The sequence below is a fragment of the Meriones unguiculatus genome, chromosome 21 (genome assembly GCF_030254825.1).
Source record: "Meriones unguiculatus strain TT.TT164.6M chromosome 21, Bangor_MerUng_6.1, whole genome shotgun sequence".
Taxonomy (NCBI): domain Eukaryota; kingdom Metazoa; phylum Chordata; class Mammalia; order Rodentia; family Muridae; genus Meriones; species Meriones unguiculatus.
The window spans coordinates 12374033-12400577 of record NC_083368.1 but is presented as its reverse complement, the minus strand read 5'-3'; the positions used below and the strand labels follow the sequence as shown (position 1 = coordinate 12400577).

General features: G+C 39.4%; 1 protein-coding gene across 2 annotated transcripts in view; it reads left to right on the top strand.

Moving 5' to 3' along the window:
* Ube3c (ubiquitin protein ligase E3C) overlaps positions 1–26545 on the top strand; it is a 100981-nt gene that overhangs the window by 10340 nt on the left and 64096 nt on the right. For both annotated transcript variants that reach the window (XM_021662259.2, XM_021662260.2), the window contains exons 2-10: positions 6332–6385; positions 9485–9559; positions 11022–11168; positions 15489–15604; positions 18511–18668; positions 21082–21235; positions 21559–21779; positions 22646–22797; positions 25915–26102. In XM_021662259.2, the coding sequence (XP_021517934.1) occupies positions 6332–6385; positions 9485–9559; positions 11022–11168; positions 15489–15604; positions 18511–18668; positions 21082–21235; positions 21559–21779; positions 22646–22797; positions 25915–26102 (1265 nt within the window). The remainder of the gene's footprint in view (positions 1–6331; positions 6386–9484; positions 9560–11021; positions 11169–15488; positions 15605–18510; positions 18669–21081; positions 21236–21558; positions 21780–22645; positions 22798–25914; positions 26103–26545) is intronic.

Sequence of the window (26545 nt, the reverse complement as noted above, 5' to 3'; positions counted from 1 at the left end):
TGTTTTCTTCCTCTTCCAATGTCCGTCCCGTTTGCCTTTCTGAGTAAGGATTGATTGTCTTACCCAGGGTCATACTTCTTGCTTAGCTAGGTGTACAGATTTTAGTATGTTTAATACTATATTGTATGTGTATGCTGGAGAGGATGTGGAGAAAGGGGAACCCTCCTTCATTGCTGGTGGGAATGTAAACTTGTACCACCACTTTGGAAATCAATCTGGTACTTTCTCAGACAATTAGGAATAGCGCTTCCTCAAGATCCTAGGCATATATCCAAAAGATGCTCAAGCATACAAAAGGACATTTGCTCAACCATGTTGTTCATAGCAGCTTTATTCGTAATAGCCAGAATCCAGATGTCCCTCAACTGAATGGATACAGAAATTGTGGTACATTTGTACAATGGGATACTATCCAGCTATTAAAAACAAGGAAATCATGAAATTTGCAGGCAAATGGTGGGTATAGAAAAGATCATCCTGAGTGAGGTATCCCAGAAGCAGAAAGACACACATGGTATACACTCACTTATAATGGACATTAAACATATAATATAGAATAAGCATATTAACATTTATTTATGTTTTTTTGAGACGGGTCTTACTATGAAGTCTTGGCTAGGCTGAAACTTGCTGTATACCCAGATTGTCTGAAATTTGTAACTACCCTCCTGTCACTTTCTAGGTGCTGACATTATAGGTGTATGCTACCATATAAATGTACTACCATACCAGGCAGTATCTGCGCCCCACCCCCCATTCAAATAACACTTAAAGGAGTATTCTTGTGACAGTCTATAGATTAAATTCCTGGAAGTGAAACTTCCATGTGCAAGGCTTTGGATTGAATAGGTGTTTCTAAGTTACCTCTGAGGAAGTTATGTCAGGGTATAAAAGCCTATTCTTCCTATCTGTCCTGCACATTGCATTAGTTAGCTTTATATACTTCAAACACATGTTAGAAATGAGTTTAGGATCACAAAGAAAGAGACCACTATTTTAACTGAAGTGTCTGAATGAAGCAGATGCTTGACTTATGACCAAGAGGGTGTGCTCTGGAAGAGCAAACATACACCAAGACAGGAAGTGCATTTGATTTTTATACTGAGGAAGGTGGTGACTATCTTTTCCCTGTTGGCTAGTCTGAAAAGAACTGATTCATAGGAAATGGAGGAAGAAGGAAGGGAGTCACTGCTCTTAGGAGAAAAGGACCACGCTCCAGGCATCAAGTTCCTAGAATGGAGTACTGTGCATTTGAATAAACAGAGGTTTTACTGGATGGGGAAGATTAAAATATTTACAAGTCTTAGAAGGTGGGGGAGGATGGACAAAAGATTAATTAAAAAGATCAATTCCTTGTCCTACACACAAGTTTTATAGTGTTAGAAAGACTCATATCTGATATTTCTTCCACAGTAGGTAAAAAGTCCTTATTTCATTGTAAGTTTTAACTTTTTTTCTTATCTTAAAGTAAAGTTGAAGTTCTTGTGCTTAAAAGATTTATTTTTGCCTGGGGGTGGTGGCACACACCTTTAATCACAGCACTCAAGGAAGGCAGAGGCAGACAGATCTCTGTGAGTTTGAGGCCAGACTGGTCTACAGAGGCCAGGGGAGCCAGTGCTACATAGAGAAACCCAGTCTCAAAAAACTGAGAGACCAGAAGATTAAAAATCAGTAGTTATTATTAAAGTTTAAGGCCTGAACTAGCTGGGTGAGGTCCAGTAATGCCCTAAGGGGAAGAACCCGCAACCCGCCTTACAGCATTCTTTCCCCACTCACTAGAGATACAGTTGCTAGGGAACTGGCCTATCCCCCTAGGGAGGGACACCAGATCATTAATGGTTTGGGGACCTTCTTATAGCCAATCAATTCAAAATGCAGCATTTTGACCAATAGATGCTTGCCAGGCAGGAATCGCCCCTGCCTTGGGCAAGCTGGGAGGGACCAGAATCTTTAAATCACCCAACTAACCTGAGCACAGGGTTCTGTACTCACTGCTTCAGCGGTGGGGAGTGTGGGCCTAAGCTGCAGCTTGTAATTTGTAATAAAAAGAACCTCATGTATTTACAGTGGAGTCTATTTATTCCTGGTCTTTTGGGGTTTGTGAACTGGGCAGAACAAAACAAAAATTATTTTCTATGTGGTGCATATACTTTTGCTGATTTTTCTCTTTGGTTGTTGTAACAAGTCATGTTTGTGCTATTCCAAATATTTGTTTCCACTTTGTCACGTCTTGAATCTTGGTTATGATGTTGTACTTTGTAAAAAATTTGAATTCTGTGATCAAATTTATACTTCTGAGTTAAACTTTGTAGCCATTTTAGAGAATGCCAACTCCACATTGAGATTTAATTTAATTAATTTCTTTCATATCCAAAGTGATGGTGTTACATCTTTATTAAGAAAAAACAAACAAACAAACAAACAAAACTATTTGGGCTGGGCATACACCTTTAATCCCAGCGCTCTGAATTTGAGGCCAGCCTCATCTACAGAGTGCATTCCAGGACAACCAGGACCACGCAGAGAAACTGCATCTTGATTTTAACAAAGAATTCAATAGCTGTGGTTTGGTGATGCAGTCACAGGATGGAGCTTCATAGCCTATGTTACTTTGTGGATTATGATCAGAATTTCTGACTGCCTTGTTACAGTCTGGTTCATTTCTAGCAGCATGGTGAAATTGCACTTTGCTAGTATGAGTCACATTAAAAATTAGGGTCATGCCTGTGCTTTTCATTCCTGTTGACTGCTGAACCTGATACCAGTTAGATATTAAAGGAAAATAGGTTTTTTTTTGAAGTCTGAAGGTAAAGATGATTATATAAACAAAGGTATTGATTATGACTAGGATGGTTGGTGTATCTCCGTCACACTTCTGACTCTTTAAAGGCTTCGCTAACTACAAAGAGTCAACAAGTAGATTGAGCCTTTTAAGATTTTTTTTTTAATGCAGTGACTGAGAGAATGAACTTGCCCTAGTATGTACCCAATTCCAGGGGACTCCACCTTCACAGGTTTTTATCTTGTAGCCATTTTAAGAGCTCTGTTGGAGCCTGATCAACTGTAAAGGTTATGGCTACAAAACTGCTTGAGTAACCTGCTGCCAAAGTTAGGGTTAGAAGTGATGACTCTTGACAAATCAAATAAGATAGTTGACAAGATTCTTTATAGTTGCAGTCCAAGGATAGACAGGACCAGATTGTGGAGCCACTGTTCTCCAGGGCAGTGGCTTTGTTTCTAGGAAGGAGCAACCTGTGATAGGCTAGAATAGGCTCCTATACTGAATAAGGCTGCAAAGACTTTTCTAATCTCTAAGCTAGAGGAAATCCTTTGCAGTCTATTGATGGATCATGACCAAAGTATGGTGTAACAGAAAAGGCAGAGGTACTGTGTTGGCTAAACAAGAGGGCACAGTCTGGTACACTCCAGTACTGGAAACTATCCAAAACCAAATCTACTTCCTTCCATAGGCAGCATTCCTAATCTCTGTGCAGGAACATTTAACAGTGTCAGTGTCTACCCTGGTTAAAAGCAGATGACAGGTCCAGGCTTCTGAAGGCAGCCACCTGCTTCTCTTCCACACTGGAAGCTGCTGGAGCCCTTCTTTGTCCAGGAGGATGCCATATTTCTGGACTGCAGAGTTTTGTCTGGCGTGTGTTGGTTTGTTTGTTTTTGTTTTTTAGTTTTATTCCTAATACTCCTTCAATCTCCAAAGTGATACTATTACAGTCTTTATTTTTAAAAAATTATTTAGGCTAGACAGTGGTGGCACATGCCTTTAAACCTCTGGGATGCAGAGGCAGGTGGATCTCTGAATTTGAGGCCATCCTGGTCTATAGAGTGCATTCCAGGATAGCCAAGACTATACAGAGAAACCTCTTTCTGAAAAACCAAGGGGGAAAATTATATGGGAGCTGGGGTGGGATATGACAGCTCAATTGATAAAACGCTTCCCATGTAAGAATGATGGTCTGAGTTTGACCCTCAGTCATAATAGCAATGAATGAGCTTGCAATACCAGTGCTGGGGAGGTGGAGACTAGAGGATCCCTGTAACTTGCTGGCGGCCAGCCTAGCCAGATGAGGGAGCTCCAGGTTCTACTGGGAGACTTTTAATATACAGAGGGAGGTAGGTCGCTGTGAATTTAAAGTTAGCCTTGATAGATGTTCTCTACTGAGGAAATGAGCCAGTTCAAGTCAAATTAAAGTATAAAGGCGGGTTTATTGGGGACAGTTCTTGGGTGGGTTCACCATTTGCAGAATGGGGCCAGGAAGTTGCCATTCAGAGGGAGATAGAAAAGCGGGAGCCAGAGAGAGAGAGAGAGAGAGAACCAAAAATGTTTGGATTATATAGTGAGGAACATCCGAGGGAGGAAGCCCAGTTAAGATAGGGACTGAGGGATGCTGGGAGAACCTGGAGGACTGATCTGCTTTGGTATATTAAATAGGCACCTCAGCCGCTAATCCCAAGTCTGAATCTCAACAATCCTGATCTATATGAGACCCTGTCTCAAAACCAAAAACAAGCAAATGGGGCTGGAGAGATGGCTTAGTGGGTAAAGAGCACTGCCTGTACCACCAATTCCAGGGGATCTGACACCTTCACACTAATGAACATAAAATAAAATAAAATCAATTATTTAAAAAAAACAAGCAAACAAACAAAAAACCCAAGGTGGACAGTTCCTGCAGAATGACACCTCATACAACCCTTCTTTAAATTTAATTTAAAATTATTTTATTTTGCCAGGAATGGTGGTGTGTACCTTTGATCCCAACACTCAGGAGGCAGAAGCAGGCGGATTTCTGTGAGTTTGAGGACAGCCAGGGCTACATAGAGGGAAACCCTGTCTCCAAAAAAAAAAAAAAAGACTAAATAGATATTTTTGTCACTTTTGGTAATACTGGAGGTTGAACTGGGGCCTTCATACACACTATAAAGGCACTAAGATATATATCTCCAGCTGCCCCTACCAAACCTTTTTTTTTTCTCTTCATTTTTTTCTTTCTTTCCTTCTTTTTTTAAAAGATAAATTCTCAAAATCTCACTAAGTTACCCAGGCTTACCTTAAATTTATCTTCTTGAGTTGCTGGGATTATAAGCCTTTTTTGGTTTAAAATGTAATTTTAAAGGTAATATATTTTGTTCATTGGGTTTATTATAAGTGTATGTTTTCGACCATAGAGCTATAAGAGCTTTTCTTAAAATAAATGCATATTCTTAGTTTTTGGAAAAATTATCAGAATAGTTACATTGTGTTTTCTGTGTTCTAAACTGGAGTTGATAGCCCCTGAGGTTTTATTTTTATAATCTTTCTCTAATCCCTGGGTTGGTGTCTACAAGGTTTCTTTGTTGTGATTTGCTATCTTTCCTTGGTAATTGTGAATATCATGAGTTTGAGGCAAGGGAAATCCGTATTCTTAAGCTTTGGACCACTAGTATTAGCATGGTTCAGTGGGTCTTATCTTAGCAGTTACTGCTTGGTGCTTAAGACTGTTCTGTCTGTTGACTAATTTTAGTGAAGATCAGATTTCCTCCCACTTCTTTATTCAGTTACTTGTCTAATAATGGAGACATGGAAATAGAGCTGGCCTTATGAATTAAAATACAAGACTATTGTTACTGTGTAATGTTACTTGAATCTTGAGATAATGTTTTAAAACAAGCTGGTAGACAGGGTCAAGATATAAATTCAAGACAGGAACTGTTATGGATGAGTGTTGATGGGGACAGCTAAGTGCTGTGTGGGATGCTGAGTGGGCCTTGGGAGCAGGTAAAGTCCACTAGTAGAAAGCTTGTGTAGTTAAGATTGAGCCTGTATTAGTTTCCTGTTGATAATCTGGTTGTGTAGAATCAGTGGAGAAGACTGTTCAGATTAGGGAGCTCCATTTGAAAAAGGACGGTTTTTGACAGATAGTATTTCTGTAGCTTTTCTGTATCTAAAGACTTTAAAAGGCCAGTTTCAGGAACAACTTTTAGTAACAATGGGGAAGCCTTTAATAACTTGAAAGGAAATTGTGTGGCCTTTGGACACATGGTAGCTAAAGGCTGTTATTTGATGTTTTCTGTGATGAAACTTCAGTTTTATTTAGCTTTGTATCATGCTGGAGAAGCTTAGTTCTATATATTATGTGATTGTCTGTCAATGTATATGCTTATTTTACAGTGTTCATTTGCATATGTTGTTCTCCATGTGCCAGAAAAAACAGGGAGTCTTAATTTAAGTAGATCTTTGGGAATCCTTTTTGGGTCGGAACATTTTGTAATCTTTGTATGATGATGTTTTCAGGCTTAAAATGATAATCCTAATCTTGTCTGGTTTTGGATTTAGGAAGAAAAGGCTTCTCTTTTACATCGCACTCAGGAAGAAAGACGGAAGAGAGAGGTAATGGTTTTGATTATTCTATATTATTCTTTATAGACCCTCTTCTGCAGTGTTTTTGTTGTTTTTTTTGTTTTGTTTTGTTTTTAAGTTTTGATTTACATGTATATATGTTACATGTGTTTATCTTTTGCAAAAGTTTTGAATGTGTTCAATTTTCCCAGTAAGTTTTTTATTCTGGAACCACTGTAGGGAAAAAAAAATGGGCTAATGGCCGAGTTCTGGCTAGAGAGGAATGTGAGGTGAGGTTTTGGTTACCTTTAATGCTTATAAGAAGATTTCTAGAAGATCTAGAAAAGCTTAATGTGCAGTGTTCATATTTTTCCAAATAAGAAGAAATCGCAATTTTAAAGTTCTTGTCTTAGCTATTTAGAAAAAAGATAAAAGGAGCTAATTCTTTTTTTTTCTTTGTTAGTTTGCTTGTTTTTATAGTTTTTTTAAAAATTGTATATGTTTATTTTTATGTGCATTGGTGTTTTGCTTATATGTATGTCTGTGTGAGGGTGTCCAATACCCTGGAACTGGAGTTATAGACAGTTGTGAGCTGCCATGTGGGTACTGGGAATTGAATTCAGTACCCACAGAGTAGCCAGTGTGCTCTTAACCTGAGTCACCTCTCCAACCTGTTTGTTTTTTTTAAATACCTGTTTCTTGCTCTTCTTGCCAGCCTAGCTGTGTAGCCCAGACTGATTTAAAACTCCATTTCCCTATCTCCTGGATTGCTGGAATTGCAGTTTTGTGTCATTGTGTCTGACTTTGATGTTATATCTTTTGGGCATAGTTACTTCAAATAACTTCGATGGTTAATCATAACTTATATTGTAAGGCCTGCTTTTCTAGATACGAGTTTTGGGTCTTGTTATTTTACTTATTTATTGTTTATTACTTGTTTTTTGAGACAGGGTCTCTCTGTAGGCTGGGGGTCTTGTTATTTCTGTGTAGCCTCTGGCTCTCCTGGAACTCTGTCTATATAACAGGTCGACCTTGAACTCCTAGATCTGCCTGTCTCCACCACTGCCCTGGGTCTTGTTATTTCAACAATTCATTTTTGCATTTAATAGATGTCTGGGAGCTTGTGGTTTGCCAGGTTCTGTTGTGTTTTCTGGAGATACAGGTAGTAAACAAGACCTTGCTCTGTGGTGGTTACTCATGGGTAATAGCCAAGGACTAAAATGATACTGAGAAATACAAATAACACCAATGCAATATCAAGTTTCCTAGTCAATCATGAGTCATAAAGACACAGATTTTTTTTCTAGACCATATATATATATATATATATATTTTAAATTTCTTTTCTTTTATTTTTCTTTTCTTAAAACATATGCTTATTGATTTAATTGTGAATATTCTGTTCCAGAAAAGGACTATAAAGATCTTTACTATATTCACAATACATCTGTAACCCATACTATGTTAAGAGATACTTGTGTTATAATTCATTTTTCTTATTTACCAGCTATATTTGAAGAGATATTTCTAAATATCACCATCTGTAATCCAAAAATAAATATAAATTATGTAAAAAAAAAATGATACTGAGAGCTGTTAAGACAATAGAGTCATGGCTAATCAATGAGGAGGCTAAGATAGATGGGCACTGAAGGTAGGGTCATGAGAGAGAAGGCTGAGAGGTTGCTGCTGTGCAAGCTGAAGGAAGAGCATTCCTAGTACATAATATCAGAAACAATTTGCAGCATCATCACTGTTCACGTTTTTGGATAGAATGTTATTCATCTGTGAGGACTGTCCTCTCAGCAGCATTTCTTCCCTCCAGTTATGACAGATCACCAGTTGCATAGGTAAAGTCGCCTCAGTTGAGATTCAAATGCAATACCTGGAAAGGTATTTACTTGTTGGTATTTTCCACTCTTTGAGGAAGTTCTGTAGTGTGTCTGACACTTTGTTTCTTATGTCCTTTTCTCTTTTTTTTTTTTCCTTTCATATATCTATGATGGGATTGTAAAATGGTGGTAGCCATCTTATAAAACGTCATAGAAATGTTTGTATTCAAGAAATGCAAGGATATATCCTTCAAAAAAAGTGGACATAAGTGTTTATAGCACTATTGTTCATAATAGTCCACAGTGGAAACAGGACAATTGCCTACCAACTGATGAACAGATAAACAGAATATGAGATAAGTGTATGATAAAATATTATTTGGCCATAAAAAGGAATGATATGCTGACATGCTAGAGAGTGTATGAACATTGAAAACACCATGCCAAGTGAAAAAGGCCAGATTGAATGACGCTATTGAATGAGATGCACAGACTAGGAAAATCCATTGAGAAAAGCGTATGAAGTGTATGAAGGTTCGGTCAAGGAATTAAGGGTGACTGCTAAAATAGGTAAAGAGCTTCTTTTGGGGAATGATGAAATGCTCTGAAATAAGGTGGTGGTAATACTCTAGGCAGTGGTGGCACACACCTTTAATCCTAGCACTCAAGAGGCAGAGGCAGACAGATCTCTGAGTTTAAGGCCAGCCTGGTCTGGTGAGTTTCAGAACAGCCAGGGCTACACAGAGAAACCCTTTCTTAAAAACAAAACAAAACAAACAAACAAAAAAGGTGGTAGTAATGGCTACATAATTTTCAGTACATTAGAAATATATTTAGTGATGGAATTAGAGAGATGGCTCAGTATTCAAGAATGCATAGTACAATTCCCACTACTCATGTTTGGCAGCTTACAACCATATAAGATACAACACTGTTTGGAGCTTATAATCACAGCTCCAAAGAATCCAATGTTTCTGGCTTCCACGGGCACCTGCACTCACATGCACATACCCACACACAGGCATGACATGTAATTTAAAAAAATTAAAATGCTGGGCATAGTGACACATACTTTTAATCTCAACTTCTGAGAAGCAAAGGCAGAAGGATCTTTGTGAGTTTGAGGACCACCAGGGTTACATGGAGAGACCCTGTGTACAAAGAAACAAACAAAATATAATGAAATGAATCGTTAAAATGTATGTTCAGAGAGTGATACACTTAAAAGAATGAATCTTGTCTATGGAGCATACAGCTAAATGTCATTTTTTACTGATATCTAACTGATTGTTTCTTTTTTCCTTCCTTCATTATTCAGGAAGAAAGGCGAAGATTGAAAAATGCAATAATAATTCAGTCATTTATTCGTGGCTATAGAGATAGAAAACAACAAGTAAGTTCTTAAAACTGAGAGATGGGGCTGGGTATGGGTAGGCAGAGGCAAGTGGATTTTTTTTTTTAATTCGAGGCCAGCCTGGTCTGCAAATGGAGTCCAGGACAGCCAAGGCTACACAAAGAAACCCTGTCTTGAAAAAAGAAAAACAAACCAACAAGCAAAACTACAGCAAAAACAAGAAAAACAAATGAGAGTGGGCAGGAGAAATGGCTCACAGGTAAAGTCTAAGCCTGACAACCTGAGTTTAGTCTCCACAATTCATATGGTAAAAGGAGACAACCAGTTCCTGTAATGTCCACATAACATGCCAAAACACAAGCATATGTGTTGCACTCATTTTAAAACTCCATTTTATTTGGGGTATTTAAGTCTCCACTTCCCTTCCACCAATCCTTTAATCCTAGGTAGGAGAGAGAAGGTGAGTGGGGAGAGGGGCTACAAACCCCTTCCTTCTCCCAGCTGTTCAGGGTTGATGAGTTCTTTTGGGGTTATACCAATCTCTGTCAGCAGCAAAAGCAGCAAGCAGTCTTCTCTGTCTGTCTCCTCCTAGGCACCGCACAACAAGTCATCTTTTCCTTGTCTCTTCAGCCTGCCACATTATCCATCTCTGCTTTCTCCAAACTGCCACCCCTTCTCTTTCTCTCGTGTTTATAGCCCTCAGAGTCCTAGACAGTGTCCCTCTCTGTGCTGTATGGGGCAGGTTATTACCAGCTGTCAAAGACCACACCCCGCAGGAGGCAGTTCTCAGCTGTGGACAAACCAAAGCCCAAACTAAAATCCCACTTAGGATTAAAACAAAAACATATTTACATAACTGAGTTTTTAAAGAAGCCAAAACTTCCATTTCAGATACCCACATACATACCCAAAATAAATAAGTATAAAATTAAGAAAAATAAACTGGGTGTGGTGGTGCACACTTCTAGTCCCAGCATGGGAGCAGGAGGCCAGAGGCAGGCAGATCTCTATAAGAGTTCAAGGTTAACCTGGTTGAGATACATAGTGAGTTCCGGAATAGCCAGGGCTATGTAGAGAGATCATGTTGCAGAAACAACAAAACGAAGAAATAAACAAAAGGAGGAGGAGGAAAGAAAAAGAAAAACTAAGAAGGAATTAGAAGCCTGTATAAGAATTTATTTTAGATATAATATTAGTTTGTATAAATAGTATCTGTCTTATATAAATTTTACTAAGAAAATGTATTTGTTTTTCTTAAAGATTTATGAATAGGTGAGTTTTTAGGAAATTTTAAGTAAGACAGCTAGCTGGTGGTTACAAAGAACAGAGGAGTAATTGATTCTGATTTTGGATCTTTTGTTACTGGCTTGTTTTTTAATCTTTCATCGATGGTCCAGTAACTCTTAGTTTTTAGTCATCATACCTATAAAATACTCAGTGCTTACTTCCATCATGAAAACTATTGAGCAGTATGTTGATGCATGGCTTTCTGTGCTTCCAGTACTCCATCCAAAGAAGTGCATTTGACCAGTGTGCCGACTCAGCTCAGACTGGTGGCACCTTCTGCCTTGCTGATGGTCCCAACCTTACCCTCTTGGTAAGGCAGCTTCTGTTCTTTTACAAACAGAGTGAAGACTCCAAACGTTTGGTGAGTATAAACACATTTTCACTAAGCTTTATTGGCCTATTTTCCGTCTTCTTTGTTTTGGGTGTGGGGTGGAAGTAGACCAGGAAGCCAGATAATCCCACCCTGATTCTAAGTGTTTGTGAGCTCTCTTGTTCCTCTCCCTCTCCTTTCTTCTTTTCATCCAGCTATAACAGGCGACCTCTGTGTTGATGTGTTTTACTTTTAAAGTCAATGTACATTTTAAACTGATTTTTTATTATGGAACTTTTATGTTATAAGGGTATGCAGACGGTCCGTCAGTGTGGCTCACTTTATTCTGTGCAGCAGCCTCTCTGTCTTTGTCCAGCTGCTGTGAGGTACACCTTCAATATTGTTTATGTGCATATATATTTTTACTTTTTGTTTTTAAATATAGGGTCCCGTTAAGAACATTGTAACCCATTTCTCTAAAATATCTTAGGATATTGTCGCTAATGAGGGATAGGGAGCATTGTGTCAATGAACTGTGTTCTAAAATATCTTAGGATGTTGTCACTAATGAGGGATAGGAGCATTGTGTCAATGGACTGTGTTCTAAAATATCTTAGGATGTTGTCGCTAATGAGGGATAGGAGCATTGTGTCAATGGACTGTGTTCTTAATAAAGTGGAACTTAACAACCCAAGGTGTGTCTGTAAGGAAATGAGCAAATAAAATGTGTGATATTCACAAAAAATAAGAAAATAAAGTAGAACTTGTAATTAGGTGTGATGGCTCATATCTAACAACGTTCAGGCCACGGAAACAGGATCAGGAGTTCAAGGCTAGGCTGTACCACATTAGACATTGTCTTAAAAAGCAAAACAACAGCAAAAAAGAAAGACAAACCCTTATGTTTCATGGCTTCTAGGAAATATTATGAGATTTGCATATAATTGTTAGGTTAGACATTTTTATTTGTCTATAAAAACTGTGTGCTGGACAGAGCCTCTACATGGATCAAGTACAAGGCAAAGGCTGCTCTACTGTGGATCTAGAGCTTGGCTGTAGATCTAGCTCTGCAGCCTGAACTTGAGCTAGGCTAGGGCATGAAAGAACTTTGTATAACTGAAACTGATCAAGAAAGGTACAGTGGGGCTAGAGAGATGGCTTAGTGGTTGAGAGCACCTAAATTCAATCCCCAGCACCCACATGTTGGCTCAAAAATGTCTAACTCTGGTCCCAGGGAATCCAAGGACACCAGGCACCCATGTGGTACACAGACAAACATGCAGACAGCAGGTCCATATACAAAAATAAATATTTTTTTTTTAAAAAAAGAGAAGTACAACAGCAGTCTATCTACCCACCATTCTGGACTTTGCTTCTGGGCAGCCATCTGGACTCCTGTCTGAAGTCCTAGAAGCACAGTAGCAGGCATGTAACTTTCCCTCTCAAAAGACTGGCCTTGACCCTACGCCTCCCTATTCCTTAATATGGAAAGGTTGCCATGGACCATAAAACATGTAAGTTTGGGAGTCTCTCCAGAGCACCTTGGTATATGAGAGCTCTTCTGTGGTCTGCTTCTAAAAAAGGCACGCACAGACCTGCTTCAGAAGCTGGCAGTGAAACCTTGGAGTGAAATGAAGGCTTTGACCACAGCTCCAGGCACATGTAAAGGAATTAGTTCATGTGCACATTGTGAAGTACTGAATAGAGAAAATGCCTTTCATGACAGTTGATGTAAGAAAAGTGAGTTTAAACCAGATGTGATGGTGAATGCCTATGATTCAAGCACTAGGGATTGTGGTAAGTTGTGACTAACTGAGCTACAAGTGGGACCCTTTCTCAAAGAAAGAAGTTTGGAAGAGATCGTGAATATTTTCAGTTTGCTAGCAAACATGCAAGAACAGTGCTCTGTGGGAAAAATCACCTAATTAGTTTCCCAGTTTCCACTTAGATACAAAGTAGGTTGTCATCTTGGATAAATTTTAAGTGGTACTAAATGCAGAGTTAAACCTTTATGTCTGCCCTTCCCCCCTTTACACACAGACACAGACACACACACACACACACACACACACACACACACACACACACGTCCATCCATCTATTTATCATCTATTTATTTGTTTGTCTGTTTTTTCGAGACAGGGTTTCTCTGTGTAGCCCTGGCTGTCGTGGAACTCACTTTGTAGACCAAGCTGGCCTTGAACTCACAGAGATCTGCCTGTGTCTGCCTCCCTGAGTGCTGGGATTAAAGGTGTGTGCCACCACTGCCCAGCGACTCTATTTCTTATTGTGACTTTAATATGGTTCTCTGCCAAGACAGTGCTATGACTTCATTTTTCTTTTTTGTGTGTAGCTTACCTTAAACTATACTTAAGTTTGCACCTGCCTCACTTTTAATTGATTTTTTTTCCTTTGAATCTCTTGATCTCTTCCACCTGGCAGCAGTTCTATGCTCCATTCTTCCTGCAACTTTTCATTAAGACTTGGACTGTCCCTTCTTTCGTGCTATTCTTAGCACTCTCTAGGCCTGTTGTTATCCTGGGAAAGCCTTTGTTTTGCTTTTCCTTATTCTTCTATGTCTCTCTACTTTCTTGGTTTTTTTTTGGGGGGGGTTGTTTGTTTGTTTTGGTTACTAATGGTCATTCATCCTTGGTGGACACTTAAGATATGTAAGAACAGTTTGGGGCTCTGGAGATAGAGTTCTGTTGTGCTTACCTCAAATGTGTGTCTCAGTTAGGGTTTCTGTTCTGATGAAACATGGAGAACAACTGAAGGAAAGAGTTTAAAGTCAATTAGGTCAGGCACTCAGGGCAGGAACCAGGAGTCAGGAGCTGATGCAGAGAGGCCAGCAAGGGGTGCTGCTAATTGGCTTGCTCCTTGTGTTTTGCTCAGCCTGCTTTCTTGTAGAACCCAGGACCACCAGCCCAGGGATGAACCCAACAACAATGGTCTGGACTCTCCCACATGAATTACTAATTAGGAAAATGCCCTAAAGGCTTGCCTGCAGGATTTTATGGAGGCATTTTCTCAATTGAGGTTTCTCTCAGATGACTAGCTTGTGTCAAGTTGACATTAAAACTACAGAAACAAACACGTACAAAGCAAAATAGTTTTAAATATTTACTGATCTACCTTTAGTAAATAACAAAAATTAAGCAAAATATATTTAATGAGTGCAGCTTTTTGGATAATGTACGTCAGTCACTTGTCAAATCTGGGGGAGGACTAGATGGCTCAGCAGGTTAAAGGCACGTGTGCCCAAGTGTGATGATCTGAGTTGGACTCCCGGGACCAATATTTTATTCTTGGAGTTCCTACAACTGTCTCTTAGCTTTTTTATCATGAATAGTTTTTTGTCTTATTTTTATTTGTTAATAGGAGCCACAAAATTTTAGATAAGGTAGAAAGTTTGTATCATGTTGGTTCCCAGGAAAATGGACATGGTGGCCCCAGATGCCTTAAGAAGCTGTATCTGTTGACATATGAAAGTCGACAATGTATCACAGAATTACTTCCTCCCAGCTATAATTTACTAGATAAGATACTTTCCTATTATTTTCAGTGTTTTAAAAACATATTAAGGAAATGTTCATATCAAGGAGAAACTGCTTAAAGATAATAGTCAAAGCAAAGCTCATGACCCCTATATTTCAGAGTGATCTTCTATTTTCAGGCAATATAAGTAGGTCTTATGACATGAAAACAGAATACAAGCCTATTTTATAAACACATAGTGAAGAAAATAGAAGAGAGTCCTTGTTAGGTATTGAGTTTTTAGAATCATTTGCGGCATCCACATGCATACTGTTTATAGTCAAGCCTTGTGAACACAAGCAACCAAATCTAACATTCTACTTTACTAAACTCACAGGCCAGTAGTTGCATCTCAAAAGGGTGGACACTTGACCAGCCCAGTTATGTGACTGATTGCCTTCCTATGAGGAGTGTGTGGGACAAGTTTCCCTGTAGTAAATAAGTGTAGATAACTTAAAAACAACAACAAACCCTTAAGTAGGGCATTGAGTTAGAGAAAGGAATCAGAAAGAAAGGATGCTGAGACTGTACAAGCCTATACACAGAAAGGGCAACTTCAGGTTAGTGCTGGATTTCCCATGTGTTCTTCTGGTGTATTGCTTCCTTTGCATATGTATTATTGTTGTTTTTAAGTAGAATGAGCTTTATGTATTCTTTGTTTAGAGACTAATGTAATGTAAATTAACATTGAATATTCTCACTTAGAGACCTTACTCTTATCAAGTTTTGATTAGATTATTTAAGTGTTGAAAATATGTAAAGACATTTTTAGTATTTAAGTAAGCAAGCAAATATTTATGGGTTAAATACTGTATTTTTTATGTTTTACTTTTACAGATATGGCTATATCAGAACTTAATTAAACACAGCTCTCTGTTTGTCAAGCAGTTGGATGGATCAGAGAGACTGACATGTTTATTTCAAATAAAGAGGTTGATGAGCCTTTGTTGCAGGTAACTTTTGTCAGAGTTGGAAACTTAGAGAATGATAACTTTAGTGTTTACATGCTTTGGAAAGCAGCTTTGTTTTATTTTATTGGTTTTCTGAATTAAAAAAAAAATGTATATGGATGTTTTGGTGCATATGACTGTGCACCAAAGAGGCCAGACACAAGAAAAGGATATGAGATCCCTTGGAACTGGACTTACAAAGGTAAGCTACCATGTGTGTTCTTGGACTTAACCCCAGTCCTCTGGAGGAATAGCCAGTACTTTTAACCACCGAGCCATCTCTCTATATCCTGTGGTTTTCTGTTTCCTTCTCTCCCTCCCCTCCCTTCTCTCTTCTTCCTCTCCCCCTCCCCTCTCTTCTTTCCTTTCTGATAGCATCTAGTTTTTCAGCCCAGGCTGGCCTTGAATCCATCTTTCCTGCCTTGGCCTCTCAAGTGCTGTACTAAAGTGTAGATACCATTGTAGGAAGACATAGGTGTTAGCAAATACTGGGAGGATTAAAAAGGAAAAGAGAAAATATAAGGTAGCTTAATGGAAAGGTCTTCGTGAGGAGATCAGTTGGAGGTAGGAGTGGTTTTTTTCTTTTTTTTTTTAATGATTTATTTAATTTTATTATATGTGCAGTAGTGTGAAGGTGATAGATACCTTGGTATTGGGAATTGGTGTTGCATTCAGTTGTGAGCTGCCATGTAAGTGCTGGGAATTGAACCCGCGTCCTCTGGGAGAGCAAACAGTGCTATTAACCTCTGAGCCATCTTTCCAGTTGCTAGGAGTAGTTCTTGATGTGCTAGGTCAGAGCTAGCCTGTAGGGGAGAGCTAGTTTTAAGGATCTTGGCTTTGTGTGAGTAAGTAGGGAAGCCAAAGGAAAGTTTTGAGCAAGGTCACACAACATAAATTTTTTCCTAAAAATTTCAACATAAGGGCTGAGAGATGGCTCAGAGGTTAAGAGCACTGGTTGCTCTTCCAGAAGTCCCGAGTTCAATTCCCAGCAACTACATGGGGGCTCAGAACCACCTATAATAATATCTGGTGCCCTCTTCTGGCCTTCAGGCAGAACACTGTACACATAATAAGTAAAACTTAAAAAAAAAAATTTTTTTTTCAACATAAGGGAGTAAAAAGATGCTGTGCTAGGCACTTACTCACTGCGTACTTTCTCAAGTCAGCGGGTTTTTGGACTATCCAGACAAGGCTGGGTTTAGGGTTAATAAAGTCACGCACCACTGTGCCAGCATGGAGTCAGTTCTTGTTGCAGTCACCTAGTTGAGTGTTTTGCTGAACCATTGTAATTTCTGTCTCCCCCAGATACTTCCACATCCAGTTCTAAAAAGAAGGGTGCTTATAGTCTGTGAAAATGAAAATGATTAAAATGGGTATTACCTAAATACAGAGAGGCCAGACACCTGTGTTGACAGCCCAGGTTAGCAGTAGGCACTGGGTGAAATTACTCGGTCCATTCTTGGGTTCCTTTTTGCATTAATCATCACAGACAGAATCTGTGATGACAGTGTGCCATTGATATTTGCATCCAGAACTTTACCCTCCAACACCTTCCTCCATTGGTTATGTTGGAAATAACTGCATGATAGGCAGAATAGGCAGATAGTAAGCGCTGGGCCTCTGGTGAAGGAGTTCAAGATACATATGGGTTTTCAGTGGAGCCACTTGAAATGCATGGTTTTAGAGGCTAGAAGAACATCAACCTTGATAGGACTCAATGGATTCTGTGAAAGATTAACAAGACTAGCCCTTTGGGGGCCGCTGAAAAGAGAAGGAACCAGCTGATTAAAACTGAGGTGGAAAAGAGGGACAGGTCATAATGAATACTTTCATCTGAGCCTCAATATGGTTAAAGCCAGATTCTCAGATGACTATGGGTCAGGCCCTAGTATTTCATTGTAAGGGTAGTTGAATGGCGTATCTGACAGTAATCTGCTTTTTCTTCCTGAGTGAAACCTTTGCTTTATACAGCTTATTTAGTGCTTGGTGGGAGCCATGGCTCTGCTCTCAGGCATCAGTTTCCTTTTCAAGTTTGTTCATGTCTTTTTAAGTATGGGGTATAGAATAGTACTTCTAAGAAAAGACATGGAGGAGCTGGAGAGATGGCTTGGTGGTTAAGAGTGCTTGCTGCTTTTGCAGAGGCCTGGAGTTCAGTTCCCAGCACACAACCACCAGTAACTACAGCTCCAAGGGCTCTGACACACTCTGGCTTCTCACAGGTGCCTGTACTCATATACACATACACACATAGACATGTTCAGATTTCTTTCTAAAGGCATAGAGCCTGTTTTTATTTTTATTTTTGGTTTGTTTGTTGAGACTGGCTCTTCATACAGAGTCCCAACTGGCCTGGAGCTCACAGAAAGTCTATTTGCCTCTACCTCTGTCTCTGCCTCCACCTCCTGAGTACTAGAATACAGCTACCACACCTGGCTGTAGTCCATCTTAAAATCAGACTGTGACAGATAAGACCCCTTTTGCCTGTAGTCCTCTTAGCAAGAGGAGAGGCTTCAGTGAGGACAATGCATGACCAAAGAGTATGTTGTACTCTACTGCTGGGGACCTGCAGACCTAGGCAGTCCTGGTGTCACTGTTGTAGATATAGGCACTTTTTCCAGAAAGCCTTACACAGGTGAAAAATACTTCTCTTGCAGCAATCCATGGGATGCAATCTTTGGTTGTCCTCTGCTGTCCCTCTCTGAGACTGTGTAGTTTTCATATCTACCCGCTAAAGGGATGCTGTTGTCACAGTAAAAGTCTCAAGAGTCTAAACATTGTTGCTTGAGCCCTGCTTATTTTCAGAGACACTGGCAGTGGTGCAGTAGTTCACATGCTTATCACAGGAGCTGGAGGAGTCCAAAAAATGGCAACTCTGGCTTTCTAGTAAGTGTGTGAATTTGTTTTTACAGATTGCTGCAGAACTGTAGTGATGACAGTTTGAATGTTGCACTTCCAATGCGAATGCTTGAGGTGTTTTCATCTGAGAATACATACTTGCCTGTTTTACAAGACTCTGGCTATGTGGTGTCAGTGATTGAACAAATCTTGCACTACATGGTTCATAATGGTAAGTGGGGGCCAGACCTGTGGAGGTGGGCATCATTGTGGAGGCATGCTCAGGCCTCTGTGCTGTTGAGAAGGGTGCTGCTCTGATCAACATGCTGTGATCCTCACAGCAGAAGTTGTGTGTGCCTCCTGGGAGAGTGACAGCAACACCGAGTCCAGTGTTTGTCTTGGCCTCTGAAGATGCAGAAGCCTTTTCACCGTCTATAATTAATTCTTCTTTGTTTTAGAAAAAACAAACAAGTTCATCTGGTTAATCATAAAAGGAGTTGGTTGTTCTTGAAAACCATAAGTTTCTGTTAAAAAGTATAAATAACTTGTTTTAAGTACCAGCCTATATAGATTAACTCTAGCTGATATAGATTAAAATTATAAAAATTAATGTCTTATTACTGTTTGTTGAATTTAGTAGGTGTAAAAAAATCCAAAACTTGCTAAAAATTTCAGAAAACTACTGATGTAGTGAAAACCACAGTGAAACCTATAAACTGTTAAGATAACCATGAGCTGTGCCTTCTTTTAAATGTTTTTTTAAAAAAAAAAAAGATTGAAAATCTTCCACTGAAACTGCTGCTTTGGTTGTGTACAGTGGCCTGGCTGTTTTTCAGTTGCTTTAATGAATTATTTTGTAGTGTTACTGTTCTGTACATTTCACCTTCATACTTATTGTTAGTGTATAGTGTGTACAATTCAGTGTAGAACTTAGCATTCTAGACATGCTCTTGGTTATTCTGATATACACAAGGTTTTACTCTGTTTTCTTAAAAAAAATTGTCTTTTCAGTTTTATAGTAAAACTGACTCCCTTCCCCCAGACTTGCTTGTGATTACACTGGTAATCAATGTGTACCAGGCAGAATTGGAGTGGTTCTGAAGCATAATGTTCTTTTTTGGTTTTGATTTTTGAGATGAGACAGAGTCTTACTGTTGTCACCCAGGCTGGCCCTAGGACTCACTAGCTTCCTGCCTCTTCCTGGTGAAAGCTTGGATGACAGACAAGGCCCCTTTGCCTGGCTGCAACACAATATTGATAATAGAGCACTGGGTCCTTTGACAATGATAGCTCAGGTACAAGGCTTTGTAGGCTTGTTATCAAAAAGTTCTCTTGTGTTGGGATTGAGAAATGGCTCAAGGACCAAGAACTCTTGCTGTTCTAGAGGGCCTGGGTTCCCACCCACATGGCAGCCTTATAACAAGCTGTAACTTCAGTCCCAGGGAATCTGGTGCTATCTTCTGAACCGTGCATGTACCAACCATGTGTTTGGTGCACATACATACATGTAGTCAGTACATATGAAATAATCCAAGCAGATGGTTGTATCTGTGCCCAAAATGAAGTATTTACAGGGCCTGAACCTTTTTAATTTTTTTTTACAAAAGGGCAAATATCTCTAAAAGAAGCTTAAGAAAAGAAGAGCAGCAAAAGTTGTGTGTATAAACTTCTCTCTAAGTCGTTGAGCTCACGTTGTGGCTTTTAAGTATGTTGTTTCCTCTAAAAGGAACTTGAGAGCTCCTACAGACACACAAGTCATAGTTGGGTGAGCAAGGCGAGATAGGCATTCCTTCCGTCAGAGCAAACTGCTACCAGCAGCCACTTGGTAGCAGCATGAGCATCTTGAGGATTACAGCTACTTTAGACAGAGGAATGTTAATGTGTCTGAACTCATGAATTCATTCTAACACTAAGGGATCTCACAGCATTAGTTCCATACTAAGGTGCCTGGGAGAAGGATCAAAAAGTCACAATATGGACCTTACTGAAATTATGGGATTAGGAGTCAAGCATGTTGATTAATAAAATTAATAACACCAGACAGTTGCCAGCTTGATTACATAGAAGCTGTTTGTGATATAATGTGACCATGATCACTTTTAGCTGTGATAATGATCCCTTTAAAATATTTAATCTTTATTCTTTCATTGTCTACTGTAGTAATTATGTCTTCGATTTGCTTCTGAATGAGTGGGTAACAGTAAGAGAAGGCTGACATTGTAGGCATTGTTGATAGTAATTAAAGCCGTGGACATGAAAGTCTATGTGCCATTCATGTCTTAGCAAAATGAGTGTAGCTGGATGTGATGGCTCACCACTGTTACCCTAGCATTTGGGAGGCTGAGGAAGGAAGATAGTTTTGAGTCTGAGGCCAGACTGAACTATAAAGGAAGATGTTCCTTCCCTTTCTATCATATAGCTTTAAAAAATTGATGATGGCAGTTGAAATAAGTCAGTGAGTAAAGACACCTTTTGCCAAAAACTTAATGATCTGAGTTCAGTTCCTGGGTTCAGTGAGGTAGAAGAACAGACCTTTCCACATTATCTTCTGAACCTCTCCAAAATAAATGTATTTAAATTTTTTTAGTTCTTCTTCATTGTAATAAAAGGCATTAAATATAAATGAGTTTTCTCCTTTCTTTTAGGATATTATAGATCTCTCTACTTGTTGATTAATAGCAAGCTTCCATCAAGTATTGAATATTCCGATTTATCTCGAGTCCCTATAGCAAAAATTTTGTTGGAGAATGTCCTAAAACCATTGCACTTTACATACAGCTCCTGTCCTGAAGGTGCAAGGTGGGTGAGCGGAGACTGGGCAGTCACATGTTTTGTTTGTTTTGTTTTGTTTTTATTAGTATGTCATGTTTCACGGTTTATACTATACTTTCTCTGCCTTAACTGTGCCTAGCTTAATATATTTGTATTGTGTTGGTATGGCTATTTCCTGTTCTTTAGTTCCATCACAAAAGATAATTAATAGAAAAGGGAAGATCAAATTCTAGTCTCTACTGAATAATATAGAATATAGATTATTTACTTGGACGTTTGGGGAAGTGATTTTAACCCATGATTAGATAGGTATGATGTTTTGATTCTCTTGAAATCCCTTTTCCTTTCAGGCATCAAGTTTTCTCGGCCTTCACAGAGGAGTTTCTGGCAGCACCTTTCACCGATCAAATTTTTCATTTTGTCATTCCGGCATTAGCAGATGCACAAACTGTGTTCCCGTATGAGCCCTTTCTGAATGCGTTATTGTTACTAGAGAGTCGATATTCAAAACGGAGTAATGGAGTGCCATGGCTCTTCTATTTTGTTTTAACTGTTGGCGAGAATTATTTGGGTATGAAATATAAGACGAATCTTTCCTAATTCCTATATAAGTAGCTGAGCAGATGAATCAGGAGAAGAGTAAAGTGACATTTTAGCACGAATTTCACAAATTGTTAGAAATCTTGAAAATCCAGACTTTTCCCTGTCTACATGACACGTTTCTATAAGGTAGATGCAAGACGTGGTCTTTTCCCTAAACCCTCAGCTGTTAAGTTCTGACACTGGCTACTTGGAGAAATGGACAGATTGAAAGTTGAAAGCTTAGTCCCAAGAAACTGTCTACATTTCAAACCCTGTTACACAAAATGGGTTGTTTTACATGTGCTTCTGACCAAGTAATAAAAATTGGGGTTTCTACACCCCCTTTCTTCAACCTGATAGTTTGTGAGAGTCTGAGAAGCATATCAACTATTATATTATAAAGGCTGCAGCTGACAGTCAGCAGTGGTGATAATACTAGTCAAGGTCTGTGGGGAGGGTACGGGGCTTGAGAGGCTTGGAACCTTGTTGTAATTTTACTAACCCTTCTGGCTCTCCATAGAAGCTGTGGTTCAGCTTAAAATTAAAACTCTAGACTGCTCATCACTTTAACTATCTAGGTAGTAGCCCCACCTTTAGGTTGTTTAAATCTTCAGTATCTTCTAGCAAGAACTCAGTGGGTGTGTCTAGAAGAAGCTTGCAGGAGTGACTAGAGATACTGCTGGTGTTCTGGTCTTAGGATCCCAGAGACAAAGATAAAATACATTGCATGTCATGCAGCAGTTTGGATTTAATTAAAACAGTAAGGCCCATAAAGAAGTACCTCTTTTGATAAAGAAAGTGATGCCCAACTGTCTGAATTAACTCTTAGTAACTATGTGCTGATGTCTTTCAAAGGAGCACTCTCTGAGGATGGCCTACTGGTTTATCTGCGAGTGCTTCAGACTTTCCTCTCTCAGCTACCTGCTTCACCCACCGGTGCAGGCTGCCCTGATTCCACCAGTGACTCTGAGGATGATAATGAGGAGACTGACCAGCCCACCGGCCCTGTAAGCTACCATACTAGAAGTACTCTTCTGGCTTCTCAGCCTTAGTTCTGCAGCCCGGGAGCAAGCAGCCCTCTTAAGCTAAACTGGTTGTTCCCAATCCTTTTATACCCATATTTCTAAATCTGATTCTAATCCCAGAGTCAATTTGAGTGGCTCAGGTATCCCACAGAAGTAACAGAGATAAATGCTGTGCTTACAGTTCAGGTAGTTTCCTCGCTATTGCGTAACCACCGTCAGCTCCCTCTCAGAGAGGCCGAGGAAGTAACATTGTATGCAGGTGGTTTTCTGTATGTGCTAAGATGTGTGTATAGACTTTGTTACAGAAACCTCTTCCTCCCTGTGGGCAGAGTCTAAGACTTGAGAACAGAAGCATGTATGTTTCCTGCCTGACTATTTAGTACTTGCAATTTAGGATTTGTTTTGTTATTGTTTCCATCTTTGTAAACAGTACTCTACTCCACTTTAGGTCTTCCCCCTCCTCATAGCACACAATGGCTTTAGGGCATCTCTTACACAGTTGTAAGTTTTGTTTCCTCTTTTTTTTCTACTGCCCTGGAGATTGTTTCTTCTTCTACATACATTTTGATTGAGAACTAATTGTTCAATTATAAATAAGCCAAGAACACTCACTTCTGGGCCAGACCTTTTAGCCTGCCTTGTTGGTTTTTTTATTGTTGTTGTTTTGTTTTGAGATTTTATTTTTCTTGTATGTTTATGGGTTGTTTTGACTACCTGTTTGTCTGTGTACAACGTGCATACAGTGCCTTCAGAGGTCAGAAGAGGGTATTCCATCCCTTGGGGACTGGAGTTAAAATTATTTGTGAACCATCATGTGGATCCTGGGAATTAAACACAGGTGCTCTAAAAGAGCAGCTTGTGTTCTTAATAACTGAACTCTCTGGCCAGCCACCGTTTCCAGAGTTTTTTTAAAGACAGGATCTTATTGTGTAGCTCTAGCTGACTTAGAACTCACTATATAGCCTAGGCTGACCTAGCACTTACTGCTGCCCTCATTTCTCTGACTCTTAAGTGCTAGAATGACAGGTGTGAGCTACCACACGTAACTCTTTTTGGCGGAGAGGGTGGCATAAGGTCTCAATGTGTAGCCCTGGTTGTCTCTGAATCTCGTAGAGAACCCCTGAGTCTGCCTCCTGAATGCTAGGATTAAAAGTATGCACTATCATATACCTGCTAACATTAGATTTTTTTTTCCTCCCCCAAGCCAGGGTTTCTCTGTGTATCCTTAGCTGGCCTGGACTTGTTCTGTTGACCAGGCTGGCCTTGAATTCACAGAAATCTGAAAAACTAGATTTTTAAATTTATTCATTTATTTATTTTGTAGGATTGGGGATTAAACTCATGACTTTGAGTATGCTAGGTAAGCTCTGAGCTACATCCCTAGCCCACCTGACTCCTTTTTAATTCTTAAGGGTTTAAATATATTTTGTTGTCTCTTAAGAATTACATGGCTGGATGGTGGTGTTAGCATGCTTTTAATCCCTGTGCTTGGGAGGCAGAGGTAGGTGGACCTCCTCTGATGTGGAGGACAGCCTGGTCTACAAAGTGAGTTCTAGAACAGCCAAGGCTACACAGAGAAACCTTGTCTTGGGGGTGGGGAGGGAAGAATTATATGATGGGCTGGGCCTTGTGGCCAAAGCCTTTAGGCCTTGCGCTTGGGAGGCCAGTTTGTGGCCAGCCTGGTTCAACAGAATGAGTTCCAGGACAGCCAGAGCTACATACAGAAATCTTGTCTTGAAAAACAAAACAAACAGACAAGAAGAATTACATGATGGCAGTGGGATCGAGGATGTTATCCACTGGTAGACTGTTGTTCTCCTACCTAGCATGTTTTAGATTCTGTTTCATTCCTAGCAGTGTCCCTTCTTTTTGATTTTTCAAGACTAGGTTTTTCTGTGTAACCTTGGCTGTCCTGGATTCACTTTGTAGACCAGACTACCCTCAAACTCACTGATAACTGCCTACCTCTGCCTCCCCAAGTGCTGAGATTACAGGCATGCCCCACCACACCCAGTTCAGTGTGCCCTCTTGGGGAAAAACAAAAAAACAAAACAAAACAAAAACCCACCTGGGAGTTAGTATAGGTAGATCATTTTACTGAGTAGATAACTTAGGATAATTTATCAGTAATTTTTTGGGGGCCAGAGCCTTTATGTTCATGTTACTGCCTTTTCTCTTCCTCTGACACTTAATTAGGTAGAACTTAATTTGATTGTAGGAGACCTTTTTAAGGTCAGAGTTGGTTTATAAGTGAAGCATAAGCTCACTACTATAATCTTGGGAAACCCAGGTAGGAGAACCACCCTGAGCTACCTAATGAGTTTGAGGGCAGCATGAACTATGTATGTATGTGTAGCAAGACCAGGTCTCACCCCTCCCCAAAAAAGTTTACCTTCGTTATTTTGACTTCAGGGTTTCAATACAATCTGTTCACTTTACTCTAGAGGAGCGTTGGACTTGGTACATTACTATAAATTGAATATTCAAGCCTTTAAACAGTATAGTTGGCAGAACTACCATAGATATTCTCATATTTATATATATTTTGTCATGCACATACATTGGAAAAAAGCATGTATCTTTAGTTAATACTAAGTTAGTAAACCATATGTCATATATTTTATTCAGTACATCAAACAAAGAGAAATTAAGATATCAAATGCCAAAGTTATTAAATATTATGTATATCCTTTGTATTTTTTGTTAACTGTCTCATAATCTAAAGTAGAAATGTCATCAAATGATAGTTTCAGTGAGTTTCCTATCTTAGTACAATTCAGATCTATGATACATGCAATGAATTTTTCTTAAGATGTACTAAAAATATGCTGAATTGTAGGCAAAACTTGAGCATTCATAGTTGCTCTATTACTGTGGTAGACAGAGTTGATGTCTGATGGTTTCTATGTCTCTAGAGGAGTTAGATTACCTCAATGGATATGTTTGGAATTATATTGGGAGCTTAATGGGATATGGCTAATTATTAGGTAAGGCTTTGTGTTTTCTCTTCAGAAAGATGTAAAGTGACAGGCGATTTGCTGGGTAGGCAAGTTTCAGCAGCATTCCACTTACTCAGACTCATTTTTCTGTTGTGTTTAGGAGGATGGCAGGGTCTCAGCCCCATACATTACCGAAGAGTGTCTGAGAAAGCTAGATACGAAGCAGCAGACCAACACCCTGTTGAACCTGGTGTGGAGGGACTCGGCCAGTGAGGAGGTCTTCACAAGGATGGCTTCCATCTGCCACACACTGATGGTGCAGCACCGTATGATGGTGCCCAAAGTCAGGCAGGTCTCTTGGGGTCGGTGTATGCAGGTGGGAGAGTGTGCCATCTCTCTGATTCATGGAGTGTGGACTGTGTGTGACCTGCTTGTCTGTTTTCTTATAGAAGAGGACACAGGATACTGGATTTGCCAAACCATTCATAAAAATGAGTCTGTTTTCCTTTTTGAAACCATTTATTATTATATATTCTTTCTGGCCCTGAGTGATTTAGTAGCAAATTTCGTTCAGCTAGTTTTTCTTGAAATACTGTCTTGAATGTGAATGTTTAGACCTCAACTTCCGTTTTAATATTTAGGCTCATACCTATGCATCAGTATGCTGAATTTCTTTTTAGTTTTTTTTCATAGAGCCTTCTAGTCATGATATCTTTGGCAAATTACTGTGGTCAGTTAAAAACAAAAACAAGAAAAAACTGTGAAAGAAATCTATGGTGGTCGTGGCATCA